Source organism: Thermobia domestica, unplaced genomic scaffold (genome assembly GCF_964235325.1).
Source record: "Thermobia domestica unplaced genomic scaffold, izTheDome1.hap1.1 HAP1_SCAFFOLD_1155, whole genome shotgun sequence".
Lineage (NCBI taxonomy): Eukaryota > Metazoa > Arthropoda > Insecta > Zygentoma > Lepismatidae > Thermobia > Thermobia domestica.
Genome location: NW_027656865.1, coordinates 5,245 through 33,028, shown reverse-complemented (window position 1 = coordinate 33,028; position 27,784 = coordinate 5,245). Strand labels below are relative to the sequence as shown.

Genomic DNA, 27,784 nt, shown 5'->3' with positions numbered 1-27,784 from the left:
TTTAGACTTTATTCGGGGGGGAGGGCGGAGGAAGAGATTCTCCGGCGACATAAGATTTTCAGTTTGTATTAGTGTATTACTATACATTTGATCAAAAAATACGTATTTATGATGCTCAAGAGAGGGGGAATTACACCCTCCTGTCCTGCCCAAGTGACGCTCCTGAAACATTTGCTTGCACTTACTGAAAAGAAATTAAATGAATCATTGAATAAAACTCGTTTCTGTCAGTAGATATTTTAGAGCTCTTGGCAATTTCCATAGATTTCTTAGGGAGCATCTTACTAGCTTGCACTCTTTAAAGAAAGGAAAGAATGAAACTAAAGATATTTATGAAGCTCTGCGAAGATTGTGTGACTTTCCTTTAATTTAGGCTCTTAAAAATATTTCAGAACAAACGAATGGAAAAGACTGTTTTAAAGCTATAACGTTGAAAACTTGATTCCTGTTTCTTCTTCAGCTGAATGGAAAGAGTGTACTACGTCACACACACTGCTTTAGAAAAGGAGAGGTGGAGGACGGGGAGGAGTTGGAATAAATACTAGAAGCTACTAATCGATTGATACATGTATTGCGGGAATGCATAAGGAAACTGGGCAAGAGTTTGTTATTAATTTGGACTTAGAATTTTTGTAACAAATTTTATGCCGCGGACTGTACAGAAAAGTTAGTTAGCCAGAAATTATAATTTTCCAATAAGCTTTCGGGAACCGAAACATGTTCTAAAATTTCAAATTGGGAAGGAAAAATTTACATAGTATTTATCATTTTCTCTCTCTCTCTCTCTCCTCTTCCTCTCTCTCTCTCCCTCTGTGTATGTGTGTGTGAGTGTGTTTGTGCGTCTGTGCAAAGTGCAGGGAAAACACACCGATTTCGTAGAGTACAAATATCACGCTCTATTACTTAAAATTTAAATTTATTAAAAGTGATCAATATTTAATGATTCATAAAAAAAGTTATCTATTTATTCGAACAACGTTGTTCAGCCGTAAAATTAAATGGCAATAAATATTTCCACTTGAGCTAGTACACCTTACTATGCTATTAATATTATATGTTTTGTCTTCATTTTCTTTGAGCTGAAGAAAAACCGAAAGAAGAGGTATGAATATATTATAGGATAGATTTACCCCACGGTATATGTTCACTGATGTAGATGTACACTTCAATATAGTATTAATATTATATATTTTGTCTTCATTTTCTTTGAGTTTAAGGAAAACCGACAGGGGGGTAAGAATATCCTAGGGTAGATTTACCCCCCGGTATATCTTCACTAATGTAGATGTACACTTCAATATGGTATTAATATTATATCTTTTGTCTTCATTTTCTTTGAGATTAGAGAAAGCCGATAGGGGGGTAAGAATATCCTAGGATAGATTTACCCCCCGGTATATGTTTACTGATGTAGATGTACACTTCAATATGGTATTAATATTATACCTTTTGTAATCATTTTCTTTGAGTTTTAGGAAAACCGACAGGGGGGTAAGAATATCCTAGGATAGATTTACCCCCCGGTATATGTTCACTGATGTAGATGTACACTTCAATATGGTATTAATATTATATCTTTTGTCTTCATTTTCTTTGAGTTTAAGGAAAACCGACAGGGGGGTAAGAATATCCTAGGATAGATTTACCCCCCGGTATATGTTCACTGATGTAGATGTACACTTCAATATGGTATTAATATTATATCTTTTGTCTTCATTTTCTTTGAGTTTAAGGAAAACCGACAGGGGGGTAAGAATATCCTAGGATAGATTTACCCCCGGTATATGTTCACTGATGTAGATGTACACTTCAATATGGTATTAATATTATATCTTTTGTCTTCATTTTCTTTGAGTTTAAGGAAAACCGACAGGGGGGTAAGAATATCCTAGGATAGATTTACCCCCCGGTATATGTTCACTGATGTAGATGTACACTTCAATATGGTATTAATATTATATCTTTTGTCTTCATTTTCTTTGAGTTTAAGGAAAACCGACAGGGGGGTAAGAATATCCTAGGATAGATTTACCCCCGGTATATGTTCACTGATGTAGATGTACACTTCAATATGGTATTAATATTATATCTTTTGTCTTCATTTTCTTTGAGTTTAAGGAAAACCGACAGGGGGGTAAGAATATCCTAGGATAGATTTACCCCCGGTATATGTTCACTGATGTAGATGTACACTTCAATATGGTATTAATATTATATCTTTTGTCTTCATTTTCTTTGAGTTTAAGGAAAACCGACAGGGGGGTAAGAATATCCTAGGATAGATTTACCCCCCGGTATATGTTCACTGATGTAGATGTACACTTCAATATGGTATTAATATTATATCTTGGGTCTTCATTTTCTTTGAGTTTAAGGAAAACCGACAGGGGGGTAAGAATATCCTAGGATAGATTTACCCCCCGGTATATGTTCACTGATGTAGATGTACACTTCAATATGGTATTAATATTATATCTTTTGTCTTCATTTTCTTTGAGTTTAAGGAAAACCGACAGGGGGGTAAGAATATCCTAGGATAGATTTACCCCCCGGTATATGTTCACCGATGTAGATGTACACTTCAATATGGTATTAATATTATATCTTTTGTCTTCATTTTCTTTGAGTTTAAGGAAAACCGACAGGGGGTAAGAATATCCTAGGATAGATTTACCCCCCGGTATATGTTCACTGATGTAGATGTACACTTCAATATGGTATTAATATTATATCTTGAGTCTTCATTTTCTTTGAGTTTAAGGAAAACCGACAGGGGGGTAAGAATATCCTAGGATAGATTTACCCCCCGGTATATGTTCACTGATGTAGATGTACACTTCAGTATGGTATTAATATTATATCTTGAGTCTTCATTTTCTTTGAGTTTAAGGAAAACCGACAGGGGGGTAAGAATATCCTAGGATAGATTTACCCCCCGGTATATGTTCACTGATGTAGATGTACACTTCAAGATGGTATTAATATTATATCTTTTGTCTTCATTTTCTTTGAGTTTAAGGAAAACCGACAGGGGGGTAAGAATATCTTAGGGTAGATTTACCCCCCGGTATATGTTCACTGATGTAAATGTACACTTCAATATGGTATTAATATTATATCTTTTGTCTTCATTTTCTTTGAGTTTAAAGAAAACCGACAAGGGGGTAAGAATATCCTAGGATAGATTTACCCCCCGGTATAAGTTCACTGATGTAGATGTACACTTCAATATGGTATTAATATTATATCTTGAGTCTTCATTTTCTTTGAGTTTAAGGAAAACCGACAGGGGGTAAGAATATCCTAGGATAGATTTACCCCCCGGTATATGTTCACTGATGTAGATGTACACTTCAATATGGTATTAATATTATATCTTGAGTCTTCATTTTCTTTGAGTTTAAGGAAAACCGACAGGGGGGTAAGAATATCCTAGGATAGATTTACCCCCCGGTATATGTTCACTGATGTAGATGTACACTTCAATATGGTATTAATATTATATCTTGAGTCTTCATTTTCTTTGAGTTTAAGGAAAACCGACAGGGGGGTAAGAATATCCTAGGATAGATTTACCCCCCGGTATATGTTCACTGATGTAGATGTACACTTCAATATGGTATTAATATTATATCTTTTGTCTTCATTTTCTTTGAGTTTAAGGAAAACCGACAGGGGGGTAAGAATATCCTAGGATAGATTTACCCCCCGCTATATGTTCACTGATGTAGATGTACACTTCAATATGGTATTAATATTATATCTTTTGTCTTCATTTTCTTTGAGTTTAAGGAAAACCGACAGGGGGGTAAGAATATCCTAGGATAGATTTACCCCCCGGTATATGTTCACTGATGTAGATGTACACTTCAATATGGTATTAATATTATATCTTTTGTCTTCATTTTCTTTGAGTTTAAGGAAAACCGACAGGGGGGTAAGAATATCCTAGGATAGATTTACCCCCCGGTATATGTTCACTGATGTAGATGTACACTTCAATATGGTATTAATATTATATCTTTTGTCTTCATTTTCTTTGAGTTTAAGGAAAACCGACAGGGGGGTAAGAATATCCTAGGATAGATTTACCCCCCGGTATATGTTCACTGATGTAGATGTACACTTCAATATGGTATTAATATTATATCTTGGGTCTTCATTTTCTTTGAGTTTAAGGAAAACCGACAGGGGGGTAAGAATATCCTAGGATAGATTTACCCCCCGGTATATGTTCACTGATGTAGATGTACACTTCAATATGGTATTAATATTATATCTTTTGTCTTCATTTTCTTTGAGTTTAAGGAAAACCGACAGGGGGGTAAGAATATCCTAGGATAGATTTACCCCCCGGTATATGTTTACCGATGTAGATGTACACTTCAATATGGTATTAATATTATATCTTTTGTCTTCATTTTCTTTGAGTTTAAGGAAAACCGACAGGGGGTAAGAATATCCTAGGATAGATTTACCCCCCGGTATATGTTCACTGATGTAGATGTACACTTCAATATGGTATTAATATTATATCTTGAGTCTTCATTTTCTTTGAGTTTAAGGAAAACCGACAGGGGGGTAAGAATATCCTAGGATAGATTTACCCCCCGGTATATGTTCACTGATGTAGATGTACACTTCAGTATGGTATTAATATTATATCTTGAGTCTTCATTTTCTTTGAGTTTAAGGAAAACCGACAGGGGGGTAAGAATATCCTAGGATAGATTTACCCCCCGGTATATGTTCACTGATGTAGATGTACACTTCAAGATGGTATTAATATTATATCTTTTGTCTTCATTTTCTTTGAGTTTAAGGAAAACCGACAGGGGGGTAAGAATATCTTAGGGTAGATTTACCCCCCGGTATATGTTCACTGATGTAAATGTACACTTCAATATGGTATTAATATTATATCTTTTGTCTTCATTTTCTTTGAGTTTAAAGAAAACCGACAGGGGGGTAAGAATATCCTAGGATAGATTTACCCCCCAGTATAAGTTCACTGATGTAGATGTACACTTCAATATGGTATTAATATTATATCTTGAGTCTTCATTTTCTTTGAGTTTAAGGAAAAGCGACAGGGGGGTAAGAATATCCTAGGATAGATTTACCCCTCGGTATATGTTCACTGATGTAGATGTACACTTCAATATGGTATTAATATTATATCTTGAGTCTTCATTTTCTTTGAGTTTAAGGAAAACCGACAGGGGGGTAAGAATATCCTAGGATAGATTTACCCCCCGGTATATGTTCACTGATGTAGATGTACACTTCAATATGGTATTAATATTATATCTTGAGTCTTCATTTTCTTTGAGTTTAAGGAAAACCGACAGGGGGGTAAGAATATCCTAGGATAGATTTACCCCCCGGTATATGTTCACTGATGTAGATGTACACTTCAATATGGTATTAATATTATATCTTTTGTCTTCATTTTCTTTGAGTTTAAGGAAAACCGACAGGGGGGTAAGAATATCCTAGGAGAGATTTACCCCCCGGTATATGTTCACTGATGTAAATGTACACTTCAATATGGTATTAATATTATATCTTTTGTCTTCATTTTCTTTGAGTTTAAAGAAAACCGACAGGGGGGTAAGAATATCCTAGGATAGATTTACCCCCCGGTATAAGTTCACTGATGTAGATGTACACTTCAATATGGTATTAATATTATATCTTGAGTCTTCATTTTCTTTGAGTTTAAGGAAAACCGACAGGGGGGTAAGAATATCCTAGGATAGATTTACCCCCCGGTATATGTTCACTGATGTAGATGTACACTTCAATATGGTATTAATATTATATCTTGAGTCTTCATTTTCTTTGAGTTTAAGGAAAACCGACAGGGGGGTAAGAATATCCTAGGATAGATTTACCCCCCGGTATATGTTCACTGATGTAGATGTACACTTCAATATGGTATTAATATTATATCTTGAGTCTTCATTTTCTTTGAGTTTAAGGAAAACCGACAGGGGGGTAAGAATATCCTAGGATAGATTTATCCCCCGGTATATGTTCACTGATGTAGATGTACACTTCAATATGGTATTAATATTATATCTTGAGTCTTCATTTTCTTTGAGTTTAAGGAAAACCGACAGGGGGGTAAGAATATCCTAGGATAGATTTACCCCCCGGTATATGTTCACTGATGTAGATGTACACTTCAATATGGTATTAATATTATATCGTTTGTCTTCATTTTCTTTGAGTTTAAGGAAAACCGACAGGGGGGTAAGAATATCCTAGGATAGATTTACCCCCCGGTATATGTTCACTGATGTAGATGTACACTTCAAGATGGTATTAATATTATATCTTGGGTCTTCATTTTTTTTGAGTTTAAGGAAAACCGACAGGGGGTAAGAATATCCTAGGATAGATTTACCCCCGGTATATGTTCACTGATGTAGATGTACACTTCAAGATGGTATTAATATTATATCTTGGGTCTTCATTTTCTTTGAGTTTAAGGAAAACCGACAGGGGGGTAAGAATATCCTAGGATAGATTTACCCCCCGGTATATGTTCACTGATGTAGATGTACACTTCAATATGGTATTAATATTATATCTTGAGTCTTCATTTTCTTTGAGTTTAAGGAAAACCGACAGGGGGGTAAGAATATCCTAGGATAGATTTACCCCCCGGTATATGTTCACTGATGTAGATGTACACTTCAATATGGTATTAATATTATATCTTTTGTCTTCATTTTCTTTGAGTTTAAGGAAAACCGACAGGGGGTAAGAATATCCTAGGATAGATTTACCCCCTATTGTGAGTGAACAACTTTTCCTTTTGTAAATAAGATTCATCGAGAAATATGATTGTTGTCTCTTTTGGCGATGTTTTATCGGGGAGGTATATCTGTCCTAGGATAGTCTTACCGGGGGGGTATATCTATCCTAGGATAGATTTACCGGGGGGTATATCTGTCCTAGGACAGTTTTACCGGGGAGTATGTTTATCTGTGGGACTATTTTACCGGTGAGGTACATTTGTCCTAGGATTTTTTTACCATGGGTACGTTTGTCCCAGGACTGTTTTACCGGGGGGTATATCTATCCTAGTACTTTTTTACCGGGGGGTATGTTTCACGGGAGGTACGTCTATCCCGTTACAGGGGCTGTGTGAACCTGGCCCCCCCACCACGTTGTACAAACGATTTAGTTGTCTCATATGAAAGATTTTCGTTTGTACCGGATTGTACCGTAGTTTGTTTCGTTTGTACCGTTCTGGATTATAAAAAATTAACGAAACAAAATGGGGGCCCAGATCAAACAGGACCCCAAATCACGACTTAATACACCGGGTACACATGATTTTTGTATGTCATATGAAAGTACTTGGTTAGTACCGGATTGTACCACAATAAGTTCTAGTTTAACCGTAATAGATTATGAAACATGAAAAATCAAAATTGGGAGGGCTGTGTGAACGTGCCCCCCCACCACCACGTACAAACGATTTAATTGGCTCATTTGAAAGATTTTCGTTTGTACCGGATTGTACCGTATTTTGTTTCGTTTGTACAGTCCTGGATTATGAAAAATTAACGATACAAAATGGGGTTCCAGATCAAGTAGGCCCTCAAATCACGACTTAATACACCGGGTACACATGAGTTTTGTTTGTCATATGAAAGTACTTGCTTTGTAACGGATTGTAAAACAATGAGTTTTAGGTTGATTTAGATTTAGAGTTGTGGGATAAACTGGCCCGCACAACTTATGTTTCATTAAAATTCACATCAAAACGGTATCAAATATTTACCCGATATGTACAAATTTGTAACGCCAAAATTAAAGTTTGTACCCTCATCAATTTCGGAAGAGATTTGATTTTTGATAACGGGTGGAGCAGAGCCGCACAACTCTTTTTCTTTCCAATTCGAATCAAAATGGCACCATAAATTGGTAACCCATACTTACCAATTTGTACCACCAAATTAGAACTTGTACTTCCATCAATTTCGAGAAAGTTTCGAGAAATTTTAAGTTTTGATGGCGGGTCAAACTGGATTGCACAACTTATTTTTCTTTCAAATTCGAATCTCAACGGTACCAGAAAATTGTACCTACTATGCGCTCACTTGTACCACGAAAATTAGAATTTGTACACACTACCTATTTCAACAAAATGGGGATGTAATGGAGGATCAGTATGACGTCAACTGGCCTACACAACACATTTTATTTCAATTCGGATGAAAACGGTACTAAAACCTTGTAAACAATATGTACCAATTTGTACCTCCAAAACTGATTTGCACCCTCACCAACTTCGCGAGAATTGAATTTTTAATGGTGAGTTAAGTAGGCTTGCACTCTTTTTCTCCCCATTTCAAATCAAAACGGTACCAGAATTCTGTACCCAATGTGTACCAATTTGTAAGACCAAAATTAGAATATCCCAAGAAATTTCGTGGAGCGTGGCAGGTCACGTCAGACACAGAATTTTGTTGGCAGGTCAAACTAGCCCACACAATTTATTTTTCTTTCCAATTTTAATCAAAATTGTTCAAAAATTTGTACCCAATATGTACAACTTTTTCAACAAAAATTAGAATTTCTAGTCCCACCAATTTCGAGGAACTTGAATTCTTGATGGCGGTTCAAATTGACCCACAAACATTTTCTTTCCAATTTAAATCAAAAACCTTACAAAAATTTGTACCCATTATGTACCAATTTGAACTACCAAAATAAGAATTTGTACCTTCACCAATTTCGAGAAATTTGAATTTTTGTTAGGAAGTCAAGCTGGCGAGCACAAAACTTTTTTCTTCCCAATTCGAATCATTACTGTACCAAAAGCTTGTATCCAATATGTAACAACTTGATATCACCAAAACTAGAATTTGTACAGCAACCAATTTCAAGAAATATAAATTTAATTGCAGGTCAAACTGGCCGGCCAACTTATTTTTGTTTCAAATTCGAATCAAAACCTCACCAAAAATTTGAACAAAATATGTACCAATTTGTACCGCCGCAATTAGAATTTGTACCCCCACTAATTTCGAGAAATTATAATTTTTGGTGGCGGGTGAAACTGGCCCCCATAACTTATTTGCTTTGCAATTCGAATGAAAACAGTACCAATAATATGTACTCGATATATATCAATTTCTACCTATAAAATTAGAGTTTGTACCCTCGCCGATTTGGAGAAATTTGAATTTTCAATGCTGGAGCCAAATTAACGTCGAAACTTGGCTCGCGCAACACATTTGGTTTACGAATTCGGATTAAAATGTTACCAAAAGTTTGTGCCAAGTAAGTACCAGTTTGTACTCTCAAAATTAGAATTTACAACCTTACCAATTTCTAGAAATTTAAATTTTCATTGCAGTCTTCCTGGGCATTGCAATCCTTTTTTTTTTTTTTTTTTTTGTATTCAATCAAAATAGTATTCGATTCGAACGAGTACGTGCAACCAAATTTCCCCGCAATTCATAAAAAAAAGCGGAAGGAAAATTTGCTTATGATTTGCATGAGCAAAATCATGTACGAATAAAGATTAGAAATTGTTATTCAACGAACGGCCAATTTATCACCAAGTCAACTCTTCCAGGCCAAAGGCTTATTCAGAATCCATATGAAAATTGTCCAATTTTTTTTTAGACAATTTGTAACAAAAAAATATTACATTGTACCTGCACCAATTCAATAAATTTGAAATGCTTACTCAAATATGTGTATCTATTTGATCTCAAGGTAAACCAGAGGAACGCATTTTTTTTTAATTCGACATCACTACTTCGCAAATGAATTTGTTACTATTTCCATTAAACATTTTAACTCAGGAGTGTATTATTGATGGTAAATGAATTTGTAAAAATTTGTATAAGCAAAATTAGAACTTAGACTCTGTTTTCGAAACGGAGATATGAGTGGATAGAGATGACTTCACAGAACTGATCTTCTGAATGAGTTCTATAATAAAAATCAATATTGTCCATATTCACAAATGGTTGGGGAAAACAATCACCCACTCATAAATATTTTGGAGTCCTCAACATATGTAGATGTTTGACTCTCTCTCCCCAAACCAAGTTGTACAAATGTCAATGCTATCCATTTAATCTGCCGCCTACCCAACAACTTGTTTTGTGATAATGCTTTCCTTTATTCTTTCTAACATTTGGTACACCGTAGAAAAATATTAAAATAATTTTGTCTTCGGTGTTTATAGATGGCGCAAACTGATATCTATTTGGCACAAAATTTTGGTAACATTTTGATTCGAATTAATAGAAGAAATGTGTTGGGCGAGCCAGGTTTCGACGTCAAGTTGTATCGAGCATTGAGAATTCAAATTTCTCAAAATTCGTAGTTGCACAAATTCTAATTTTTTTGGTACAAATTGGTACATATTAGGTACATATTTTCGATACCATTTCGATCCGAATTGGAAAGAAAATAAATTGTGGGGGCCAGCTTGATGTTGCCACCAAAAATTCAAATTTCTCGAAATAACTGGGGATATAAATTTAATTTTGGTGGTACAAATTGGTACATATTGAGTACAAATTTTTGATACTGTACTGATTCGAATTGGAAAGATAAACAAGTTGTGCAGGCCAGCTTGAACCGCCAACATAAATTCAAATTTCTCGATATTGGTGGAGGTACAAATTCTAATTTTGGTGGTACAAATTGGTACATATTGGGTACAAATATTTGGTACCGTTTGATTCTAATTGTAATGAAAATGTGTTGTCCGGGCCAGCTTGTCATCAACCTGGCCCGCCATCAAAAATTCTAATTTCTCGAAATTAGTGGGGGTAGAAATTCTAATTTTGTTGATACAAATTTCTACATATAGGGTACAAATTTTTGGTACCGTTTTGATTCGAACTAGAATGAACAAACCAGTGGAGGAGAACTTTTACCACCACAAAAATTCAAATTTCTCAAAATTGGAGTATAACTAATTTTCGTCGTACAAATTGGTACATATTGGGTACCAACATTTGGTGCCATTTTGATTCGAATTTGAATGGAAAAGAGTTCTTCGGCTCTGCTTCACCTGTTATATGTGAAAATTTAATTTTTTTTTCGAAATTAGTGAGGGTACAGATTTTAAGTTTGGCGGTACAAATCGGTACATATAGGGTACAGGTGTTTAGTACAGTTTTGATTCGAATTTTAAAGAAAAATAAGTTGTGCGGATCAATCTAACCCGCATATTTAAATTCGTATTTCTCGAAATTGGTGGGGATATATATTCTAATTTTGATACTGCAAATTCGTAAATATTGGCTACAATTTTTTGATACCGTGTTGATTCGAATTTGAAAGAAAAATAAGTTGCCCAAGCCAGCATGACCCTCCAACAAAAATTCAAACTTCTAGATATTGATGCGGGTGCTAATTCTAATTTTAGTGGTAAGAATTGGTACAGATCTGCTACAAATTTATGGTCCCGTTGTAAATGGTCCCGTTGTATGTACGTTGGTCCCCAATTGTAAAGAAAAATAAGTTATGAGGGTAACTTCGATCCGCCATCAAAAATTCACAATTCTCGAAATTGGTGGGAGTACAAATCTAAATTTTATGGTACAAATTGCTTACAAATTTTTGGTAACGCTTTGATTGGAATTGGAAAGAAAAACAAGTTATGCGGGCCAGCGTGACACATCAAAAATTTAAATTTGTAGAAATTGGTGGGAGTAAAAATTCTTACAAATTTTTGATATTGTTTTCATTCGAATTGAACAGAAAAATTTGTTGTGTGGGCCTGTTTGACTCACCATCAAAAATTAAAATTTCTCGAAATTCATGGGGGATCATATTGTAATTTTCGTAATACAAATTAGTACATATTGGTTACAAATTTTTGGTGCCGTTTCGATTCAAATTAGAAGGAAAAAGGTTGTGCGGGCCAGTTTGATCCGCCAATAAAAATGCATGTTTGTCGAAATTGGTGGTAGTACAGATTCTAATTTTGGTGCTACAAATTGGTTTATATTGGGTATAAATTTTGGTACCGGTTTAGTTGGAATTGAGACGAAAAATGACTTGTGCTGTCAAGATTGACTTCCCAACAAAATTCAATTTTCTCAAAAAATATTCGGGGTACAATTTCTAATTTTTGTGGTACAGATTGGTGCATATTGGATACAAGTTTTGGTAGTTTTTTGCTTCGAATTGAAAAGGAAAATAAGTTCTCCAGCCCAGCCTGACGCGTCATTAAAAATTCATACTTCTCGGAATTTGTGGAAGTAGAAATTTTAATTTTGGTGGTAAAAATTGATATATATTGGGTACAAATTTTTGGTTCGAATTAGAAAGAAAATGAAGTGCGTTCCAGCTTGACCCACCAGCAAATATTCAAACGTCTACAACCTGGTAATAGTTCAAATTCTTATTTTGCTGGTACAAATTGGCATATATTGGGTACAAATTTTTGGTACCCTTTTCATTCGAATTGAAACAATAATAAATGTTTTGTGGATTAGTTTGACCTGCCATCAAAAATTCAAATTTCTCGAAATTGATGGCGGTACAAATTCTAACTTTGATGCTATAAATTGATATATACTGGTACAAATTTTTTGGTGACGCTTTGATTCGAATTGAAAGAAAACAAACATGTGCGGGCCAGATTGACCTGCCATGACAAATTCAAGTTTCTCGAAAGTCATATGTATCCTGTCTTTTAAAACCTGATTAGAATGTTTGCTTGAATTCGGCCCCCAGTTTGTTCCGTTAATTTAACATAATCTACGGTACAAACGAAACAAACTACGGTACAATCCGGTACAAACGAAAATCTTTCAAATAAGCCAACTAAATCGTTTGTACAACGTGGTGGGGGGGCCAGGTTCACACAGGCCCCCAATTTTGTTTTCTTAATTTTTCATAATCTATTTTGGCTAAAATAAAGCTCTTTGTGATAAAATCCTGTACTAACCAAGTACTTTTATGTGACATACAAAAATCATGTGTACCCGGTGTATTAAGTCGTGATTTGGGGTCCTGTTTGATCTGGGCCCCCATTTTGTTTCGTTAATTTTTCATAATCCAGAACGGTACAAACGAAACAAACTACGGTACAATCCGGTACAAACGAAAATCTTTCAAATAAGCCAACTAAATCGCTTGTACAACGTGGTGGGGGGCCCAGGTTCACACAGGCCCCCAATTTTGTTTTCTTAATTTTTCATAATCTATTTTGGCTAAAATAAAGCTCTTTGTGATAAAATCCTGTACTAACCAAGTACTTTTATGTGACGTACAAAAATCATGTGTACCCGGTGTATTAAGTCGTGATTTGGGGCCTGTTTGATCTGGGCCCCCATTTTGTTTCGTTAATTTTTCATAATCCAGAACAGTACAAACGAAACAAACTACGGTACAATCCGGTACAAACGAAAATCTTTCAAATGAGACAACTAAATCGTTTGTACAACGTGGTGGGGGGGCCAGGTTCACACAGCCCCCCAATTTTGTTTTCTTAATTTTTCATAATCTATTACGGCTAAAATAAAACTCTTTGTGGTACAATCCGGCACTAACCAAGTACTTTCATATGACATACAAAAATCATGTGTACCCGGTGTATTAAGTCGTGATTTGGGGTCCTGTTTGATCTGGGCCCCCATTTTGTTTCGTTAATTTTTCATAATCCAGAACAGTACAAACGAAACAAACTACGGTACAATCCGGTACAAACGAAAATCTTTCAAATGAGGCAAGTAAGTCGTTTGTACAACGTGGTGGGGGGGCAGGTTCACACAGCCCCCCAATTTTGTTTTCTTAATTTTTCATAATCTATTTTGGCTAAAATAAGACTCTTTGTGATACAATCCTGTACTAACCAAGTACGTTTATGTGACATACAAAAATCATGTGTACCCGGTGTATTAAGTCGTGATTTGGGGGCCTGTTTGATCTGGGCCCCCATTTTGTTTCGTTAATTTTTCATAATCCAGAACGGTACAAACGAAACAAACTACGGTACAATCCGGTACAAACGAAAATCTTTCAAATGAGACAACTAAATCGTTTGTACAACGTGGTGGGGGGGGGGCCAGGTTCACACAGCCCCCCAATTTTGTTTTCTTAATTTTTCATAATCTATTACGGCTAAAATAAAACTCTTTGTGGTACAATCCGGCACTAACCAAGTACTTTCATATGACATACAAAAATCATGTGTACCCGGTGTATTAAGTCGTGATTTGGGGCCTGTTTGATCTGGGCCCCCATTTTGTTTCGTTAATTTTTCATAATTCAGAACGGTACAAACGAAACAAACTACGGTACAATCCGGTACAAACGAAAGTCTTTCAAATGAGCCAATTAAATCGATCCTAGGACAATGTGGGGGGGCTGCGTGAAGTTGGCCCCCCACTTTGTTTTCTTAATTTCTCATACTGCAGTACAGTACAAACAGAAATATTTGCGGTACAAACCGGTACAAACGAAGTACTTTTTATTGGTATGCGGAAATCGTTTGTACCGAGAGGTGGGGGGGCCAGGTTCACAAGGGTTATATCAGCAGGGTTTCAAAATCATAGTAAGAAGGCTACTTGTTAGAAAATTTTGTGATATTTTCAAATTTGACGTTACTGTTTTATAGTGATAAATGAATAACATGATTCTGTGTAGTAAATATCAATATACAGAAAGAAGGTATATGATACCTCACAGATAGAATCAGAATAACATTGTCAAAAATACACATTACTAGTGCATAACATCCTAAATTTATGTTAATATGGTTTCTGTTGTAGGTTACTTTTTTCTCCTTTTACATATTTTGGAAGACCCGGGTTCGATTCCCGACGGGAGCTCATGAGGTTCGGATTCCACGTTAATCAGTAGGTCCACGTAGGTCCCCCGCTGCTGAATGGGACATTAAACTCAAAATCAACTCAACTCCATTTACATATTTGTTTTCGTGGATTATGCAATATATTCATCTCTGGATTTTTAAGCTATTAGTAAGCTATGGATTTTTGTTTTAAAGCCAGTATTTTATAATCTATAAAAGTAACTGACAACACAACATTGCTGCGCGTCTTGTAAATAAGAGCAGAAATACACTGAACTGCTGAACAAGACTGTACTATTGATAGAAATATATACTTTACATGTTACGTTTTGATATTCTAAGCAAGATCCTCAGACATACATTGTGATGAGAGAGTATGCCTGATTGAGGATCGTGGTTAGAAGATTGAAACGTAACATGTAAAGTATATATTTTTATGAATAGTACAGTCTTGTTCAGCAGTTCAGTGTTTTATTTCTATAAAAGTAACCAAGAAAGTTCTGTCGCTTTTTCACCCACCACCTTCGAACATCGATATGTCACCTAAGACGTACCTGGAATATCAAACAATAGTACCCATCAGCATCGACAACTTTCTGCCAACGTTTTGGAAGGACATGGATTCCATCGTGGTAGAACTTGGTGGGCCGTGAAGCGAAGAAGGTATCAAATGCATTTGGCACCTCTACTAGCGATTTGAGCTGGCGTCCTCTAAGGTGATTGTCCAAGAAATGGAAAAGGTGATAATCGGACCGTGCAATGTCCGGAGAGTATGGCAGAAGCAATAGTGTTCCCCATTCAAGGCGTAGAATGGTGTCCCGGGTCATTCTAGCCACATGGGACTTAGTGTTGTCCTGTAACAGGAGGACCCCTTTGCGATTCAGAAGTGCTGGCTCCAGAGTTTTGAGTTTTTCTTGAACACGGCTCAGTTGTATTGATGCTCTGACCAGCTGGTAGCAGTTCCCGATGCACGATGTCGCAAGCAGTACACCAAATACACAAGAGGACCTATTTCTGGTACAGTACTAGTGCTGTTTCAGAACCGGTTCATGGGATGCTAACCAATGATGACGGCGCTGTGGAGCTTCGTACAGGACCCACTTCTCATCATATGTCAACACTGTGTCCAGAAGTGGCTCCTTCTTCAGACGAGACAACAAAGAAACACAAGTATCTGCTCGCGTTGCCTTCTGGCCCGGAGTCAAATCATTTGAGACCCATCGACCCAACTTGTAGTGTTTCCTAAGTTGATGGAAGTGCTCCCGAATGGTTTCTCCACTTACACTGAATTGTAGTGCCAGTTCCTCACATGTCTGGCTACTGTTCGCGCCTGAAGATCTTTATTTTGTACATGTGTTGGTCTTCCAGCACGTGGTGGGTTTTCGAGTGTTTCGTCACCGTACTTAAACTTGATAAACCACCGCTGCACTGTCTGCGTAGTCACGATAACCCTCACCAAAGGCCTGGCATCTCTTCCGATCCGCTGCAGCGGCGTTTGACCCCAGTTTGAATTCGTACACCATACACACTCGTATGACGCTCTGTGGAGGTCCCGTGTTCATTCGGTCCTTACGCAAGTGTACGGTGTAACTGAACTGCCACAACCAGGTATTATGTTGGATATGCCCACACCAACAACTAACCTTCGCCGTATCTCCATTCGCATTCAACTCACGGTGTGAGAGCCAATTGAACACAGACCTTCACAAAAAGCGACTGAGCTTTCTTGGTTACCTTTATACATGTAACACCCTAGTCACGCTGCAGTATCGGTTTCCGTTAGATCGCATCATAAGTGAGGCATGTGGGGTCTGGTAAGTTGCCACTGGGAAAATTGATATGTTAATAGTTCGGCGATCATTTACTATCGTGAGGATAATTGGGGAGCTGTTGCGATAAAAAAGAAATTGCTACTTATTATTTGAGTTGTAATAAACTGGAGACCTTATTCCTGTTTGCTGGACTATTGTTCCCACTAATTATGTTCAGTAAATGGACAGTAGTCAGAATACTCAAGACTATGCATACCTTATCATCTACTATTGAAACAAAGGTGTATAGGCCCTACTTGTATAATCATAGAAAGTACACATCTCAGTATTAGATGGCAACAAATATTATCCAACGGTTGACATCTACCGAAGAAAATTGGAATATCTAGTAGTCATCTCCGTTACTCTCTTAGCAGAATATATTGTTTATTTTTCATTATTTCTTTGATAGTTAAGATGTTTTGAGTAATTCCTGTTTTATGTGTTGCAGCGAGATGTGTACGCGTGGGCGTTGGACCACCGGGTGCACCATAAGTACAGTGAGACGGATGCTGATCCCCACAACGCCAAACGAGGCTTCCTCTTCTCGCATGTGGGGTGGCTGGTCCTTACCCCGCATCCAGACGTCGTTGAGAAGAGGAAGGTTGTGGACATGAGTGACTTGGAGGCAGATCCTATCATCATGTTCCAGAAGAAGTAGGTGTGGACACTCCAAACAATTTCCTTTCTTTTAGCTATTAAGAAATTAATATTTAGAAATCTCAGAGGAAATGGTGTGAAAATAACATTTTTATATTTCTCTTCTATTAAACCACTGTTCGGCCTTGCAAGCGTGTTATTTTAGAGTGATGTAATTGTAGACACAGTACATACATTTAAGCAAAATATTATACAGTGTAGCGTTTCGATTCTATGGCAGTGTTTTCATCAGACACAAGAATACGTATTACGGATTACTGCATTTTATACACTCTGACTATAAAGTGATCGAAACAATACGAGGTGTGTTCAAAAGTATTAAACCTTTGTCAAAAATACATTTATTGATTTGAAAATCCGAAACATTAATTTCTTTCAAAGTATTTTCCTTAGTAATGCATACACTTCTCCCATCTCTCCCGCCATTGTTGGAAACACTTCTCGAATTCAGTTTTTGGAATGGTGAGCAACCATGCCGTCGCATTCCGCAGTATGTCTTTTCTTGACTCAAATTGGGTCCTTTTAGTGGCATTTTGAGCTTGGGAAATAACGAAAAGTCTCACGGGGCCATGTCGGGTGAATAGGGAGGCTGACGACACACAGGAATGTTGCATTTGGCGATGAAAGCCTGAATCAAATTTCGCGGATAATTTCCTCATGCCCAAATTCTCGTTCACAGTTGAATGTACCGATCCGATTGAGTGGTTTTCGCTTGGGTATTGTCAAGCTTTTGGCAAAATTTAATGGAATATTGCTGCTGAAGTTTTTCTCTCGTTTTAAAAATGAAAAAATCAACGACCGCTCACTACAAATCTTCACTTGTTGGCCGACTGCCAGCGACTTACGCCCCTCTACATCTACACTGAAGAAAGTCTTCCGCACTTCATTTCTTTATGCGAAAAAAAAAATAATAAGGTTCGATACTTTTTGAACACACTTTGTATATGGGATACATAATTTCAAATGACAACAGTCCTGTCTTGTACAGTCCGCAGCAAAAGACCTGCAACACGAACATGTAAGTTTATTGTGAAACGACGAAGTCTTTTGCTCCAAAATAAGTGTGCAGAGAAGGACGCCGAGGTTTCTCCTGGCGTGATTCGTACCACTTAGACGTTATGTTAATTCCCTGCTCTGTTAGCGTAGTTTCACAATAAACTTACATGCTCATGTTCCAGGTTTTTTTGCTGCGGACTGTACCTCGAATCTTTTGTGATTTGCTCAGATAAGTTCAGTAGTCTGTGCCACTTTGTTCGGTAATGTCGCTTGTACGGAGTTCAACAGCAGATTGAAATCATGTGTAAATACAGGATGTTAATGAATCAGACTGACAGACTATAAGAGGTAACTTCTCACATCAAAATAAGAAAAAAACAGTTCATATGGACCTGTGGGGAAAAGTGCATCATTTCAGAGCTAGGGTCGTTCATAAACACATTGCAACATTTTGAACTTGAGCAACAATGGAGTAACGGTTCATTCAGCGTAAAGAAGTCACATATAGACCATCCAAAAATGAAGATATCAGTAATGTCCAATGGGTAAGCAAGGGATTTACCACAGGGCATGAAGCATTGTTATGCTTAAACCTAGAGGTGAGTCCAAAGTAAGCAAAAAAAGTAAACCTTGACAGCAGTGAACATGGAATGCGTCAGCGAGAACTGTGATGTATTAGGAACCATTCCAGACTTCGTAGTGTTCCCCTGTAACGTTATTTATATATATATATTTCTTCTGCTACGTTACATTCCCCGATTCCAAATGCATATATTGAATATTTATACAGATCATGAGATTATCATGAATTACACAACACAGTTATGCACTTTTATATATGTATATTCACTTTCAACATATATGGTGTTTGTCACATTAAAAATATTATACATTCGGTCTTTTCAAGATGGCTCTTCGTTCTATCTTTCTTACTTACCATAACAACATCAAACAGATAAACAAGTTGTCTTAGCAACGAAATTAAGAAATATCTCAATATGATACAAATATTTAAATTATTTCTTTATATTTTTCTTCTTCTTAAGTGCTTGTGTCTTTAAAATAGCACTTTTGCTCATAAATATTAACAATAATTAGAAAGTACATACAAAATATACATTATCGTTGTACCCCATACGCGTGCTGTGATGTATTTTTTCACGTTTTTAGATGACCCTTTGAAGCTATTCATTTTTTTTTTTTTTTACCCAAGGTTCCATATGATTTTTTTTTCTTATTTCGATGTGAGGAATCATCTTTTGCAGTTGGTCGGTCTAATTCATTAACACTCTGTATATAAAATAAGTTATCATCAACTACGTATTCTTTACAGATTAATGTTTATGAATTTCTGCGTAAAAGTAAATGTCATTTCACTTATCTAGAAATGCATTCCAGTTTTAGTATGTAAGATTTTTTTTTTTTTTTTTTTTTTTTTAATTCAGTGGTTGATCTGTGCGTCATATTTTCTCTAGGAAGCCTATTTCGTCTAAGTGGTGGCAAGTGATAAGCAATTACCTGGAATTTTGTTACTATTTTATTCACAAGAATAATAAAGATTAAGACTAGTGATAAACAGTATTAACTGTATAATACGTTTTTCAAACAGCAAAACTATTTTACTATAGTTTTGAGAAGTAAAGTCATGAACTTTTACGCAGGAGAGTTTCACAGGAGGAGAGGAATATTACCAATGTGTCCGTCCAGTATAGCAATTTTTAGACACTCGAAGAAGGGGCCAGAGATCTCTGAAACCGTATGAGTAAATAAAAATTTGAAGTGCAAGACAAATTTGTTATTTGAATTACATATCCCATACAGCGTCTATCAGCAAATATCTTTCTATTATTTTAATCATTTTAAAGCCGCATAAAATAGAACAGTGTATAATATATATGTAACCTATTTTTGTCTGATAAGAACACTGCTATTGTATCGAAACGTTACACTGTATATTGTAAACTTTCACAATTATAGCAGATTAATATAGTATTCTACTTTTAACAGAAATAAATTATCAGTACATTTAATATCTGCAAGGCATTATCATTATCGGTCCCCAGTGGTGTATATAAACAGAATACAGGGAGTACGTCCTTTTTGAATCTCTTCTACAGAATGTTTATCTTAAACTCTAGTTTTTTATTTCTTTTAAATAAAAAGAAATCGGAAAATAGGATCAAAGTTATTTCTTCATAAAGAATAACTAACAGATCATCTCTTTATTTATAAATGTGTGTTAATCAGAGAGAAAGATTACACAGAAAAAAAAAAAACTTGAAATCTTGGGGACGTGAACATGGGAGCGTTATGCAAATTTGGCAGCCAATATCGAGTAGATCACAGAATAGAGTTACACATTTTTATGATACATATAGAACGATACTTTAATTTCACTCAATGTACTGATTACCTATTTTTCTAGTTTCCGTCCCTCCCTCCCTTCCCCCCCCCCAAAAAATAAAATAAAATAAATAAAAGCTGCTAAGCCTTATAATCAGCTTATGTCATCAAGAGGGGTTAAGTTCCAAAGTTGGTCGTCCGTTCCTAGCAAAATTTTGAAAATTTACCAGGAAGAAATGAATAATTTGCTTGTTTGTGTGCTTGATAATGTATAAGGAGAGCGAAAGTTGTGTTTATCTTCTTATATAAACGGTTCTAAATATGGAACTATTTGGCAAGCGGAAGGAACTACTTGGCGCAAGGTTACTTCATGGTAGGATTATGGGAATGTAGTGAGCATTTGTTTTGTAAACATGGCTGGTGATAATCAGGAAAATATATTAAAAGTAAGTAAAAGTCAGGGCTTAATAAATCTAAAAATAGATTGTAGAAAATGCGGTAAGCAAATAACTGTGTAGAAACGTGGAGAAAGTTATGCTTGTCAATGTAACGGTAACATAACCAATATGGCGGCAAGGTTCTAGAACACAGGTTGCCATTCCCATTTAATTGTAATAAAGACAGAAAACAACGTGCCCTGCGGGGCCCTATTCCGCAGTCACTTGCTGACGCTCGCTCTTCAATACTATTTGAATTAAATATTAAACTTTGGTACACAAAAGAACCAATTACCACGCTTTTAACCAAAAACTAGGCGGACGACCAACTTCGGAATAAATGCCCATCAAGAGAAATTAGGGTTGCCAGCTGTGGAAAATAAAATTACTAGCACCCCCTCAAAATTTCCTATGACAGGTCTAAGTTTGAAGTATCTCTGTTCGAACCCATCCATGGGAAGGAAATGTACTGTCATGGATAAAAGTGCATTAGCACCTGTTTCTGCATAGCCTTGGTACATTCACTAACAAGCTTAACAAATGCATTATGCTAAAAATCAGAAACTGAAGTCGATTTTTATCATTTTATTGTATTTACCAGTAACTGCCACTACTTTAAAATGATCCAAACAGAAGGACAAAAGTATATTCATCCTTACGTACAATTTTGGATGTACAAAATGAAATTTACTCTTTAAACTTATACTTTAACTACAGGAAATTGCTTTAAGATGTCCTAAAGAAGAAAGTTGGAAGTTTAAGAAAAGTTGTCGTATGCATCAGCTAGGAACGTGAAACTAAACAATACAACAAACATTGTACTCACGATATTCCTAAGAGTTATTTACTAACAATCGATGGACAATTTAAATTTATCGCTATATTCATAATGCACAATTATGACAAATTATGCACTTCTGTCTCTATTGTTGAAAACAATGTTTCAAAACAAAATCTAATTATCAAATTTCTTATGTTAAATAAATAAATAAAAAAATTGCCATGGATAAAAAAAAAATATCGCTTCATGTATAATACAATGGAAATTTGTGTTTGTAAAGACACTGTTGAAGAATTCCGATGTTCGATGTTTTATTCTGGATTACAGATTTCGAAATACCGGTCATAAAAGTGTTGGTAAGAAGTTTGTACCGGTCACCGGCCGAATAACAATATTTCCGGCCAGTCCGGTGATATACCGGCCAGTTGGCAACCGTAAGAGAAATCGCCACGACAGCGGCACTCTTTCTCACCATTGTCCTAATTTGATTGGCTGCTATATCTGCAACTCATAGAACTTGAATTTCAATGGAGAATATATAACCATGTATGTATGTATGTATGTTTCTCGTATGTGATCTTAATTATTACATTCTTTTATTCAACATATAATGGTTGAACCGCGTCTTCAAATCTTACAGGCTTAATTTAACACATTTCTCGGTGTCCTACAATGATGAAGTTTTGCACAGCTACGTGAGTCGACTGACAATTCAATATTCTACTCCTACTTTCATAATTTCTATGTATTTTTAAGTAAGAGTAACGTTTAGTTGGACCGTATGGAGATGAACTTATCAGAAATAAATTGTAAAAAAAATAATAATAATAGATGTATGAAATAGAATAAAATGTAAATAGAAAATGTATTTAACTATGACTAAAAAGTAGAAGATGAAATTTTTTTTAAACGTGCTTTTTCTTTAAAAAAAATAGAGCAAGTCACTTTAAAAAGGTAAAAATTTATTACGTTTTCAAGAAAATTACTTTTAAAATATCTCTTTAAGCGTGACTAAAAAGAAAAGCATGGGGAGCCCTCTCATGTACTTGCATTATAAATTGTAAATTTTATTGTACTTGCATTATACATTTTATTCTATTTCATACATTTATTATTAGTATTATTATTATTATTATTACAATTTATTTCTCATACAGTTCATCTCCGTACGGTCAAATTAAACATTACTCTCACTTAAAAATGCATAGAAATTATGAAAGTAGGAGTAGAATATTGGATTATATATATATATATATATATATAATTAGTTTCTATTGAGCGAAGTAATACACATATATTTATAAATAGATACAAAATTATTTCAGTTTTCCGTCTTTTTATCTAAATCTTGCTTACGTCATTGCCAACTAAAACCTCAAATAATCTCGACATTTTTAAGACTCCATTTCGCGGATAGTTATTCCTGAATGATAATTACATCATTTATTATTATTAATATTGTCCAGTTATTGCTTCTGAATTGTTCAAACGTAAGTATTTCTACTTTCAATATTTATGAGTTCTGTAACAGTTTGGACAAATGTACATGTAATCTTGTCTCCAGAACGATCAATACATAAAATTTATAGTCTACATATCAGAGCCAAAGCTCACAATTTTTCGAAAGAAAAATAATAGACGGATGTAATTCCCGTTTCGTATCTCGAGATTGAGAAGATTATTAATGAACTGAAGAATATCTATAGTCGTTATATAGATATATTGTTTTTTTTCCTAAAGCGTAAGCGTTTATTTAATTTCTACTTTAATTTAGAAATTCTATTTGTACAAAAATACTAACACAAAATGTGGATAGAAAGGGGAAAATGTAAGGACTTTCGCTAATGTGTCATCAGATGGGAAGGTGAATAAGTTAAAAAAAAAGATTTTTTTTTTTTTTTTAAAAGAGCAATATGTTTAAAAGATCAGATCCGGCGTCCTATTGGCATCTATAATCACGTGATAATATAGTCTTTGTGATGAAAAGAGACGTTTTCTCTCTTTAGAACAACAAAACTTCACATGATAGTATTCTAAGTTTCAAAGTGGAGGAAGGTAATAGTCACAGAATGGATTGATTAGGATTATAAATTAGATTTGTGAGCTTTCGGCATCTATGGCCATGTTAGTCCTTCACGTAAAAGGGATGATGTCCTTCGACTATCACACTATCCGAAGAAAGGGTAGGAAGAAAGACCTGGGACCTATATGTTAGGTACCATCTCGGCATTTGCCTAGTGTGAATGAGGAACCGCCACTCAGGATGGTTGGCCTGTAAAAGCTTTTACACGTTTTCGACCGAGTAACTCCATCGGTAATCGAACCCGGGAGTACTCGCGCCAGAGACGAGAGTGTTAGCGACTATGGTACGTAGTACATGGAATGGATTGGTAGACAGAGAGAGAGAAGAGGGGGGACTATGTTACTGTCAACTTACATGAGACATTATGATCTAGAAGTCATTAAGTACAGGGTGATCAATAGAGACCTTGATCAATTTGTTAACTTGAAACCAGTGGCGAATCTGGATCTAGAGGGAAGTCATATTCCTAATAGTTAATTTCTGTCGCTACGAGTTAAGGGAAGAAGCCCTGCCTAATGTTATAATATACAAGAATTGAATTAGAATATTAGGTAAAAATAGAATATAACAATAAAAATTCAAGTTTTGCCGCTGCGGCTTTTGAGCTTGTAAATTTCAAAGAAATCACAACAAACATGTGAAATCTGTTGACGCATTAAATGTAGAGAAAGTCTACACTCCATAGGAAAAATTAAAAACAAGTTTCTTTGAAATTATGCAGCAACGAAAGAAGTTGCATACGGCCGTGAATGTGTGACCTGTCCATCTTTTTGAAAGTAGCCTTGAGGTTATCTGAGGGGTAAAGTGTATAAGAATTGTTCAAGAACACTGGATGAACTGTGCGAAATTATAAGGAATAAAGTTAACGTTACTTCTCATTCATTTCAACAAACATTGTAGACTGTGATGATACGTTGTTGTATTACAGGTAGCTGGAGAACATTTCCAACTTTTGCTGTGACAAAATAATTCTATCACATCCATTGTAAAATTTAGCGCTGATTGCCTGTGTTATTGTAATTTGTTTAAAGTTCCAAGTTTCAAAAAATTGTAAAGGTTTAGGTGGGTTACACTTCATAATAATATAAAAACATAGTAACATAACACGAAACTAGCTCCATTTGCACTGTCTACCCGACACATGATTTTAATATGAACATGAATCTCCTTCCCATTTCCTTTCTGCATCTGTACATGTCTCTGTACAGACACAAGTGAAAGACGGGAGGGCAATAGGAGTGAAAGAAATTTCAATTTAACATTGTAATATTACTTACCCACTCCTGATTCTGCCTTGAAATTGAAGGCAAATAACTCGTAAACTAAGGAAGATACCAAAGACTTGTTTTCGCTGTAATAAAATCCAATATTCTGCCCAAATCTTTCCCGCTGACACTTTTTTTTTCTGACACAAAAACACGAAAATCCATTATAATAGAGATTGAGTGACTACGGAAGTGCTCTAGGACCTCATAAAATTTCATGTTTAACAGCACGTTTTCGAGAAATTTGCATATTTTTCGTGATCACTAACAGAAACAATAATTTTTAAAAATTCCTAGACAAAGATTGACCAAAATTGGTGCTTTTAAACGAAAGAAAGAATCATTAAAAAAATCGCCTAGGTATTTGCTTACGTAGCATTTTAATATGAACCTGCGCTCTCTACACAACTCGCATCAGTCACATATGAGCACGAATCTCGTTGTCATTCCTCATAACATCTGTACGTGTCCCTTTACAAACACAAGTGAAAGGTTCTTGATAAAAATCAGCAATGGGTACAACAAAGGGGAGATTTTTTTCGATTGTTTTTTCAGTATCTTGCATCGTTTGTAAGATTTTAGCCTACTTCCGGTTGGAGTTTCTAATTCATATATAATCAATATTTTCTTTTTTCTTGCATGTAATATGTAATAAGCAAATACATTACATACACAATTAACTATAATATCAGTGATATATGGTGTTCATTGGGCAAAACATTCCAGACAAAGATTCATCTTAGACTGGAGAAATGGTTATCCTTCGTTTTTCATTTCATTTGGCCGTGAAATAAACGCCGAAGAAAGATACTAACCCAGTATGCAAATGTGTGGTGATAGAATAAGTTATATAACTTGTAGAATATGATGCTTTACTTTTTTTAAAATTTCAACATTTCCAGTGTACCCGTAATAAATGTAATAAAGAAATAACAGCTTTTTTTTAAACATTCAATTAAAGCTGAACAATCTACAAAATTTGCAATCGACCAATGAAAACTGCACGTTTCTAACACTTGTGGTTTTCGGGATCTTATTGTAGAAAGGATTGGAGACAAACATATAAAACCTAGGATTTTAAATATAGACTATCTGAACCTGCGCTCTCTACCCAGCGCATCATTCGCATATCAGCATAAATATCCTTCTCATTCTTTACATCTGTACATGTCCCTTTACAGACACAAGTGAAAAAAGTCTTGATTTAAAAAAAAAAATTGGCAAGGCGTATCATAAAGAGGACCTCAATATTTCGCACCGTTTGCAAGATTTGAGCCTACTTCCGGTTGGAGTTTCTAATTCATGCATGACCAGTGATTTCTTTCTTCTTGCACGCAGTATGTAATAAGCAAATACATTACATACGCAATTAATTATAATCGCAGTTATATATGGTGTTCATTGGGCAAATCACTCCAAAACTAAAGATTCATCTTACTGGTTAAACTGGAGAAATGGTTATCGTTCCTTTTTCATTATTATTTGGACATGAAATAAACTCCTGAGACATATGCAACCCCTATATACAACAGCGTGGTGTTGGAATGTATAACGCGTAGGATATGGTGCTTTTTTTTTTTAAATTTCAACTCTTCCATGCGTACCCTAAAAAATGTAATAAAGAAATAACAGCCATGTTTTTAAAATATTCAATTAGAACTGGACAATCTACGCAAAATTTCCAATCGATCAGTGAAAACATCATCTTTCTAGAGCCTGTAGTTTCCGAAATCTCATTGTTGAAATGATTGGCCACAAACATATATACGTACAGTTTAAAAGAACTCCAAAGATGGTAGCACAATTCATTTGCATCTCTTTTGGAGAAAGCTTATTAAAAGGTAAAGGCTTTGAACAATGATTTAAAAGGATAAACTTTGTAAAAAAGATCTCTTTTAAGTAATCTATTTAAAGTACACCTTTTAAAAAATATTTGTCTTTGTTATAAACTTGAAATCACAAATAACCGTAAATCAAAGATTTGAGAGCTAAAGTTATAGGTTGGAGCTCGGTCGTTCTTAATTGGTATTGTAGCATTTTAATAGATAATTGTTCGATATTTTTGGTTTGTTAATATTATTGATATGTAAAAGGTCTTCTTCTTTTTTTTTTTTTTTTTTTTAGATATTACATTCCATTGTTTGCTCTTTTTGTGATCTTCATTCCTGTGGCTGTACCATGTTACTTCTGGGGAGAGAGTCTCTGGAATTCGTTCTTCGTCATGTTCAACTGGAGATTCTGCTTCACTTTAAACATTGCATTTTTTGTAAATAGCATCGCCCATATGTATGGCCAAAGACCATATGACAAGTAAGAATTAGTCTTTATCATCTAACTTAATATTTGGTATAGTCTACAGATTGTTAAAGCAGAGTAAGTATGCGAATGGATACATTGGAGAAATTAAATTTAAAATTTTGTTCAGGTTACATAAATATGTCGTTCAATCCTAACTATATATAAAACTACATGAGCTGACATAAATTATTGAGCACTTCCTATAGGGCTCCAATGATTATATTTGGCATGTTTGTAACTTTCCGGAACTAACCCACAGGAAAATTGCCAAAAGTGAATAATTTTAATTTTTAGG

The 27,784-nt window shown here is 35.3% G+C and overlaps 1 protein-coding gene across 1 annotated transcript; it reads left to right on the top strand.

The window, feature by feature from the left end:
- Nucleotides 1-17,062: 17,062 nt before the first annotated feature.
- Nucleotides 17,063-27,539, top strand: LOC145677649 (stearoyl-CoA desaturase 5-like; the record flags this gene model as incomplete). Its single annotated transcript, XM_081748081.1, has 2 exons — nt 17,063-17,283; nt 27,316-27,539. Coding segments are annotated over 2 exons (411 nt in total), but the record flags the coding sequence as incomplete, so codon positions are not given.
- Between the last annotated feature and the right edge of the window lie 245 nt (nt 27,540-27,784).